General features: G+C 32.2%; 1 protein-coding gene across 2 annotated transcripts; it reads left to right on the top strand.

The window, feature by feature from the left end:
- The first annotated feature begins 2,385 nt into the window (after positions 1-2,385).
- LOC132274649 (protein NRT1/ PTR FAMILY 5.10-like) lies at positions 2,386-7,173 on the top strand. 2 transcript variants are annotated; one of them, XM_059775972.1, is made up of 4 exons: positions 2,386-2,579; positions 2,669-2,886; positions 4,872-5,419; positions 6,194-7,173. In XM_059775972.1, the coding sequence occupies exons 1-4, from the start codon at positions 2,453-2,455 to the stop codon at positions 6,999-7,001; spliced, it is 1,701 nt and encodes a 566-aa protein (XP_059631955.1). In that variant the 5' UTR covers positions 2,386-2,452; the 3' UTR covers positions 7,002-7,173. The 2 variants fall into 2 exon arrangements, with proteins under 2 accessions (XP_059631955.1, XP_059631956.1); XM_059775973.1 differs by having other exon boundaries at positions 5,019-5,419.
- Positions 7,174-10,144: the final 2,971 nt, after the last annotated feature.

Here is a 10,144-nt window from a genome sequence, read left to right on the forward strand (position 1 = left end):
CTTAGCTCCTTATATAGGAACTTGACCTTACAATAAATGGTCCAGATAGGTAAAGTTGTTCATGATTCAAAGGTGGGGAGAGTTCTCATTAAAATGGGGTTTTAGAACTCTCCATTGAATAATTTATATTACACTGGACTATGTATTCTAGAAAGTTCTAGTTTATTCTTTACAATTATATATAATTTTAAATATATTTATAGAATTATATATAGATCTAGACAACTCCACACTACTATAGAGAAATTCAGTAACATTTATAATTGTGTCGAGAAATTTAGAAAGTTTTGAATTCTTGCAATCTACTCATGTCATTTGTTGTACCATTGTGCCTGCACAACTAAAAGCCTTGAATAATAGGTGAATAATAATATCATTGTCGACCGTACTACCAATTTCATGGTAATAAATAAAAATAATAAAATTACATGATAATTGATAGCCAATTTCATTCCAAAAAATTTAACATTCTTAATAACTAGCATGTGTCAATCAATTCATAATAAAAATTCATTCATATTAAAAATAAAATAAAAAGCAAAGATATGAAGATAACTAACCTTATAAGTTAAAACCATATAATTCAATCAATCGCAAAATTTGATAGAGTAAGTGAATATGTGATTTCATTGATTTGGGCTACAAGCCTACAAAAAAAAAAAAAAAATGTTAAGTCATATTTATAGAATAATAATTAGTAACACAATTACACAAACTAAAATTTGAAAGAACAAGTCCTAAAATAATTTTGATAGAAATATCTAATAATTTTTCTAATTAAAATTATAATATCAAATAATAATTGTAATTTTAGATGATAAAAAAATAATAATACGACTTACCGAGTTTCTGTCTACCGGTAAAGTAGTATGGTTGCTCCGCTTGTTTTTTTTGGATTGTGAATTTGTGAAATGTTGAAGACTCACGGAAAAAAAAATATTGAAGACTGAAAAATTGAAAATGCGATGGAAACAATGCAATTGCTTGTGGTAAAGTCAAAAAAATATTATTTTGGGAAAGTGAAAAAAATATTATATTTTGTGGAAAAGTGTAAAACCGTGAACGAGCTTTTGAATATATATATATATATATAGTAATATATGTGGCACTCTTAAATTTTAGTATATATATATATAAATCTTTCCATAAAAAAAAAATTAATAAAAAAAAATTAAAAGTTCAGTGGCGGCAGTTGCCCCCACTTGTCCCTCTGTAACTACGCCACTGGTACCTGCACCAGAACCTCTTAGCGCGGAACATGACAAAGGACTAAGTTAACGGACAAAAGGGAGTATGGAGCAGTCCATCACAGCACATGAGTGTGCCACAATTGATTTTTTTATTTGCATTATATACTTATATTTTTTGAAAACTTATGTAAATCGCCCTATTGAAATTATGACAAAAACTATAATTAAAAAATCTTGCCTCACTGATATTCTTTGATGTAATTTAATCATCTGTTCTTCTTCTTCTTTCACACCGTATTTGTTTCTTACAAAACAGTGTCGCTTAAATGTACATAGTTTTTTTTTTCTTAAATTTTGTATGAAATTCTTATTTAATATAAAATTTTACCGAGAACAATTGTAATGGTGACAAACCAAAATATTATCAATCAAAATTATTTTTGCATACATTAAGTTTTTTTCTTAGAAGAATTATATTTACATTTTTTTTATCTTATTATTCTTAAAATGTCAGCCCCCTCAATAAAATATCTAGATCCATCACTCCTTTATCACTACTCCAATAAAAGTAAAAGACATGCAAAATATTAAGCTCAAACGGGTAATAATTGAGCAATTCGCATTAAGTTTGATTTTTTTTTTTTTTTTTAAACCTCGTTAGTACCAGGCCAATGAGATTTATAAATAAACTCCAATTCTTTCTATTTCGGAGTAATTAGTGTTTTTAAGTCTTTCAATTTTGAATTAACATTTGTTGAATCTTCAAAGTAACGAGTGTTGCTTTATTAGAATGATAATATCACATAATCAAAATAATACATTGTAAAGTATTATATTATTTTTTTTGACAAAAAATTCATTGAAAGTATTGACTTATCCTAACTATGATGTTACATTGCAAAGAAAATTACCGCATCCGTTAACTTTTGTAATGAGTGTTGCTTTGTTAGAATGATAATGTCACATAATCAAAATAATACTATTATTTATTAGGTATTATATTATTTTTTTGACGAGAAATTCATTCAAAGTATTGACTTATCGTAACAATGATGTTACCCCAAATCAGACAATTTCGTGAACTCATGAAACACGTACCAGAAAACGACTTTTTTATTTTTTATTTAAAAAATTTTTTTTTTTTGAACTTCCGAAAAAAAAAAAAAGTAACGACTCAAATCTCTCCCTTGGAATATTTTTAATTTAAGTTCATCGGTAGTTGATTTTGCATTCGTTTAGCTGAGCGTGGTGGCGGTGAACAAATGGCGGTTTCAGCCATCGCCGAAGAGGGCGAAGCTCCACTGCTCGGCGGCGCCGTCGTGGACTACAAAGGTCGTCCGGCCAGCCGATCAAATTCCGGCGGATGGAAATCTGCATCTTTCATCATAGGTAACACAAAGACACACACACACACTCAAGTCATGAGATAGATTGATTCAGATGGATTTTCAAACTAGAAAGAGTTAATGGAATTGCAGGTGTAGAAGTCACCGAGAGGTTTGCGTGCACTGGCATATCGGCCAATCTCATAAGCTATCTGACCGGTCCGCTCGGCCAATCGACGGCCTCGGCGGCCGAAAATGTGAATGCGTGGTCGGGGACTATGTTCCTTCTGCCGCTTTTGGGGGCTTTTGTTGCCGATTCATATCTCGGACGTTTTCGCACCATCGTCATTGCTTCCTTGCTCTACATTCTGGTTAGTTAGTTAGTTAACTTCTTTTTCCTATTTAGATTTCATATGGTAGATTGTATTCTTGTCACTAGAATTTGAATTCATGGACCTGATTTTCAGATTTTGTGATTAATTGAATTTTATATTCATTTGAAATCAAGATTTCAAACTGAAAATTTTAAAACTAAGAGCATGTATAGTAGTATATCCTATGATATTTATTAGATATTTATTAAATATTTCAATTCGTCTCAAAAAAAAAAAAAAAAAAAAAAAAAAGAAAATTTTCTCAAATGGATTGGTAGTGGGGGAGAGGTTGTTCTTTGGAGAAAATATAGGTAGCAGCAGGAATAACATGTTATTGGAATGTTCAATCAATCAAAACTCCGGTCCCACTTACTTATAAGAACGGCTTAGAATTGTGAATTTTGATTGGGAGGACATACATTGAGTTGGTATGCCTTGCGCACCTAGATATTTACTCTGGTTAGAAAGTGGAGTACAGAGATAAACAAGGGTAAATTAATTTTTGGCACAAAACCCCTACAAAAAAATATTGAGCTAAAATCTCACTTGGACCATACACAGATTGTTATAATGATGAAAATGCCCCTAAATATAAATTTAAGAAAATCTAGGTTTCCTTTAAAATTGAAAATTACACTCCATTAAACTGATGTTATAATGACATAAATGCCCCTTTATATTAATTTAAGAAAAATTAGGTTTTCTTTAAAAAGATTTTCATTTTAGGTTTTCTTTTCCTTTTAGAAAATAAAATTTTTAAAATTGTTAAGGCATTTTCATTTTCTTAAAGACGCACCATTAAATTTTTCTTTTTCCTGAAAATAATTTTTAACTACACTATGCCGAATGAGTTATTAGTACTAAATTTAAACTCATATTAAGGGGCACCATTTTTTAAAATTTATATTAAGGGACACTTTCGTCATTATAAAATCACTTTTGCAACAGTTGTGATGGTAAGACTACATGTACTCGGGTTGGACTATGGGATGTTCGAAGAGGTTCAACAATCAACACGACCATAGTCTACAAAAAATTCCCATATGATAATCCATCAATGATCCAATAACTAACAAATGGATTAGCTAAATCAAAGCAAGTTGTTTAAAAAATTATCAAAATATTGACTCTGTATATATTAACAATACATGTTAAAAACTGTCTTTCAAATTTCAAACATAAATTTTAATGTGTTCATGTATAAAGCCTTAAGCAAAACCCATGCAATTGAAGGCATAGAAATTATCAAATTCCAGTTCTCCGATTGGGAATGTCATGGAAGTTCTATGCAGTCCATTTATATGTCAGTGTACTGTCAACCAGCATGAAGGAAAAATACTGCGGCTTTGCTGTCCACCCAATTGATTTGTAAAGTATTTCAATTCCTCAAAAGAATTTTACCTTGAAAAGGGTTACTGCACATCCAAATCACAATTTTCTGTACAATGGAGGGACCTTTTAATCGTCAGGATGCTAGTGAGTAGTTTAAGAATCTGGACTGTATCGAGACAACCTTCAAATCTTGGACCCATTTGACTACTGATTTAACATGTAAAGCTCGGTAAAGTTGTCACTAGAAATGTGAAGAAATTCATGTTGCAAGTTGATTCGTAGGTTCCTAAAAGATCAGTTATGATTTTCACCGGTTCGTTTGATTCCCATTATTCCATAACAAGTTAAAGCTCAACTTAGATAAGTTACAAGGAACCATTTGATATCAATTTCATTGAGTGACCATACGAATGAGTCGGCACTTTTTAAAGCTTTAACGCCTAATACTAGCACACTTGAAGGAGATTTCTTCACATCGTCTCTGATGCTCTCCGATCACAAGGACATTCTAGAACTCAATTTTTGATTGATGGGAGAAATCTGAGTTGATTATTAAGAAATGGATATTAGATTGTGTTTCAGCACCTTGATCTTAAATAATACTCCCTTGATAATAAAATACAAATTCTATTTGTATTGGGATGAATCAGGGACTTGGCTTGTTGACCGTATCTGCTGTGCTTACTTCTCTGAGCTCTTCTGAAAGCCAAATTACAGCAAAACGAATGCCAATTTCTTCTCCAAAGGTCCAAGTTATCTTCTTCTTCTTTTCACTATATCTCGTGGCAATTGCGCAGGGAGGGCACAAGCCTTGTGTCCAGTCTTTTGGAGCTGACCAGTTCGATTCACGAGATTCAAAAGAGTGCAAAGCCAAAAGCTCATTCTTCAACTGGTGGTATTTTGGTATATCTGTCGGTACTTTGGCAGCTCTCTTGATCTTGAGTTACATTCAAGACTACCTTAGTTGGGGTCTTGGGTTTGGAATCCCATGTATTGTCATGGCTTTTGCACTACTCATTTTCTTGCTTGGAAGTAGGACTTATAGGTTTAGCATTAAAAGGGATGAGAAAAATCCCTTTTCAAGAATTGCTCAAGTATTTATAAATGCAGCTAGGAATTGGCGTACTACCCCTTCTGCAAAAGCTATTGAAGAGGAAGCTCGGGGAAGCCCAACTCATAACGGTTCTCAACAATTCAAGTAAGAGAATTAATTTCTGGTAATGATGAGATTTGGAAAAATAAGTCCTACTGACCTCATTCTTGTCCATAAAATGATTTTAAAAGCAATAAATTACTTGGGGAGGCATTTAGATGTATTTTGAAAACTGAAACTAGTCCATGCATTTTTTTTTTTCCCTTCTCATTTGAAACGAGTCAATTGTATTCACAATCATGGTAATATCTTAATGAGTCAATTTGCTTTCCAACACCATTGAATTATGGACATTGGAGGATTTCATAAAGAACTTTCTTTCAATCAGCTGTCACCATGATTTGGTGATGATCTGGTGGTATTTAGGGGCCATTGCTCGATGCCCATTAAATGCTTGGATTTTATAGCATGAGATTGCAAGTTCGAATCTTAGGTAAAGCCAAAGGTTAGGTCCGTATCCATTCTGCCCAACCTAACATTCTTGATTAGCAGGGGCCATATTGTATGATGACTCTCATCTGGTGGCATTTACCATCTCTGTTCTCTAATGCTCCAGGTACAACAAGACCATTATTCCAAATCTCATGGGATATTTAACCATAACCTTTATGCAATATTGCTCTGTTTGTACCAGCTGTGGTATCTAATTACCAGGCCAAACAAACAAAAATTTACCTTTACTGTGTTACCGTTGAGAAACTCATGCTGTGTGGTGATATAATGGAATCTATCTTATTGTCATGGAACTTGAAAACTTTTTTTTACTGGTTGAAATAGTTCTTGAATCTCCTTTAATTTTATGTTCTGTGTTCACGACAGGTTTCTTAACAAAGCCTTGCTTGCACCCGATGGTTCAGAGGCTGGTGTAAGGGTGTCTAGCATCGGTGAGGTTGAAGAAGCAAAGGCAGTTCTAAGGCTGGTTCCCATATGGGTTACAAGTTTGGTTTATGGTATTGTATTTGCGCAGTCCTCAACTCTCTTTACCAAGCAAGGGGTCACCATGGACAGATCGATTGGATCAAACTTCGAAATACCAGCTGCTTCACTTCAGTCATTTACTACGTTTACAATTCTTCTCTTCATTCCCATTTACGATCGCATATTTGTTCCTATAGCAAGAGCTATCACTGGAAAACCCTCGGGCATAACAATGCTTCAAAGAATGGGAACTGGAATGTTCATATCTGCAATTTCCATGGTAATTGCAGCTCTGGTTGAAAGGAAACGACTCGAAACTGCTGAAGAATATGGGCTGGTTGATAAGCCGGAGGAAACTGTTCCCATGAGTGTCTTGTGGTTGGTACCACAATATCTGTTGTTTGGTATTGCCGATGTGTTCACCTATGTTGGTTTGCAAGAATTTTTCTATGATCAGGTGCCAAATGATTTGAGGAGTGTCGGTCTGGCTCTGTACCTCAGTGTCATTGGCATAGGGAGCTTCCTGAGCAGCTTTCTCATCTCTGTCATCCAGAAAGCTACCGGTGAAGATGGTTGGTTTTCGGATAACTTGAATCGAGCACATCTGGATTACTTCTATTGGCTTCTTGCTGCATTGAGTGCAGTGGCATTGGTTGCCTTCTTGTACTTTGCAAAATCTTACATATACAATCGAGGAAGTAATATTTGAAATTGCTCAAGACCACAATCATCATACTATATTGACAGATATATGATATACATGATCTGGAATTGTTCTGAGAAAGGTTTTAGATCGACTTTATATCTTCCTGTGCATTGTATCTAATTTATGAAAAATGCTAGAATTGGAGTGCTTATATATAAAAATTGTAGATATTTCTCTAATTAGTTTTTGAGCACTTATTATATCAACCATCATTCTCTCCTGAAACGAGATTGAATACTCGTAAGAGTAATGATATAAAAACTAATTGATTTTTTGACAAGAAAATAAACTCTTTTTCATTTTTCATTTTCAATATTTAATTCTATATTTAACATATTGCTTAATAACAAAAATTGAATGACAATTATATCATTTCTTTGTGGGTTAAGTGCAAGAAATCCCTGAACTATGTCAGAATGTACAAATAATTATTTGAAGTATATTTTGTGCATAACACTTCACCAAGTATCACATTTTATTACAAAATGGCCCCAATACCTTGACCATATATCATGAAATGACTATAATACAATTTTTTATTTATTAAAATACACTTAATCTATTTTTCTTATTAAAATAAATTATGTAAAAAATTTCATACTAGTTTGATGACATATTCTTCATTAAATTTAAATTTACCTTCTTAAGTAGAAAATTTTAAAACAATTTAAGTAATTTCTTAATTTTTAATGAATATATTGTATAAAAAAAGGTATTTTTTTATTTAAGTATTTATTAATTTTTCATGAATATATTGCATGAAAAAGAAAGTATTTTTAAATTTTTTTAAAGTGAGTATAAATTTATTGCTATAAATAATAAAATTTTAATAATAAGTTAATCATTTTAGAACCGTAGTTACAAATTTATTTATTTTTATGTAAAAAAATAAGATAAATAATATAATTAATATTTACATAAAAGAAAAGATAGTAAAATAGTCTTTTTAAATAAATTTGACTTTAATTACAATAAATTAATAATTCAGTGAGAGATTACTTACACAAAGACAAATAGTTCGGGTACTTTGCACTTTATCCTTTCTTTGTCATATATATTCATAACGAAAATTGATGGACAATTATATTCCTTATCATAAATTCATAGTATTGATGTTACGTTTGCAAAGAAAAAGGATTGTTGGATTCGTTGACTTTTTGGCCATGGTCACCTACCCTTATGAGTTGCGTTTGGGAAAAGTATTTTTCATGCAAAACAGGCATACTCCAAGCTAGTTGTTGGTGATATTTGTCCATGTCGAATTTGGATAATTAGACAAATACTCACTCTTTTCAGTTAATACCAGAGCCCGCAGAGCCGAACTCTGACTCAAAAGGCGACGCAACTCTCCCAATAATAGGGTGTAAGTGGGTTTGGGTGGATTAGATAAAAAAAAATTAGAGGATAAAGAGAGCTATCCGTTCTTGTTCCTTATTTGATTTCTCTCCTACTTTGAGAAGATAGGATTAGAAATTATAATGAAATAACCTCTACAAAATTAATATACAGGAAAATTATTCCATTCAAGTCCTACCGTAATTTAGTTATTATTCTTTTGTTTTGTCTCTTTCATCTTATTCAAATAAGAATAACTATTATTTCTTTTATTTTCTTCTTTATTTATCTAAACATGAATATAAATTATTACTATTATTTTATTTCTTTTCTTTTTTTCTCCTATCCAAACGCACCCTTAAGTTCATCAGTACTTGTTTTTTATTTGTTTAGCTGTGCGGGAGGTGGCGAAGAAACAGGGCCGGCCCTAAGATTGAAAAAATCTTGAGAGGCCCTAGGCTAATTATAAATGTGAGGCTCTCTATATATAAGTTTTACAGTGAAAAAAATAATAATAATAATTTTTAATTAAATAAAATTATAAAAGTGCAAAATTTTCATTAAAGTAAATGTGACTAAATAATATATCTTCAAGTGAAGGATTGCTGGAAGTTTGGAACTCCTGTATTACAAGTTTATAATAAATTTATTGATTTCACAGTTCACACAGAAGAATAAGACAAATTAAATCAAAATAACAAATCTCACTAACAACGGGCCTAACAAAGAGGGCTTATATTACTTTTAGAAATATAATGATGGTACGGGAGAAATCTATCTAAGACTCTTATTAATTTTTATTTTCTCTCTCTTTTTTTTTTCTTTTTTTATTCCTAGCATATTTTTTCTCCTCTCTTATTATAATTTTTTTTTTTTTCATCTTCTCCACAGTTACAATTTACAATCTCACTCCAGAAGAAGATTTTAAATATTATATTTTATTAAGCATATGACCAAATTATTAGAAATCAGCTTTTATCATTCTATAACTTAAATTAGTTTATAGTTTTATTAATTTTTGTTATCAAAAAATTATATATTTTGTTTATAATTTTTATTTATATTGCTAAATATGACTGTTAGAATTTAGAAAGCACATACCCAATAAAGGCAAGGAGGCAGATTCTCCAGAGAGAGAAATTGAATGAAGCCTGGAGGAACCGAATTTTCCTGCAATTAAAGATTCAAATAATTAATAAGATATATTTAGTGTGTGTATATATATAATATATATGTGTGTGTATGTGTTAGAAAATTAATGAGATGGGTGAGAGAGAGAGAGACCTGTGGAAAACTGAAAGAAGGCAAACTGGCAAACGGCAAGCCGGCTGCCGGCGAGAGAGGCGATGCTGTGATATTGTGATGAGTGATGTTTTCAATTTTCTGTTTTGAACTTCTGATTTTTGAGGAAAAATAACTTTTGATTGTTGCTTCAGTCTTTCAGAGAGAGAGAGGGTAATGGGTAAGCTCGAGAGTCGAGGGTCTGTTGAAATTTTTGAGAACGAGATGATAATAATGGCGGTTCCCTTTCCTAGCATGTATATTTTTTTTCTTTTGTGGCCCATCATACATGGGCCTATAAATGGCGGTTTCCGCCGTCGCCGAAGAGGCCGAGACTCCACTGCTCGGCGGCGCCGTCGTCGACTACAAAGATCGTCCGGCAAGTAGATCGAATTCCGGCGGATGGAGATCCGCATCTTTCTAACACAAACACACACAGTCATACACTTAGGTCAAGAGATAAATAGATGGATTTCAAAGAGTACTTATGGAATTGCAGGTGTGGAAGTTGCCGAGAGGTTTGCCTACTA

This window comes from Cornus florida, unplaced genomic scaffold, assembly GCF_030987335.1.
Source record: "Cornus florida cultivar Cherokee Brave unplaced genomic scaffold, ASM3098733v1 CherokeeBrave_3.0.0_Hap2_Chr09, whole genome shotgun sequence".
Classification (NCBI taxonomy): domain Eukaryota; kingdom Viridiplantae; phylum Streptophyta; class Magnoliopsida; order Cornales; family Cornaceae; genus Cornus; species Cornus florida.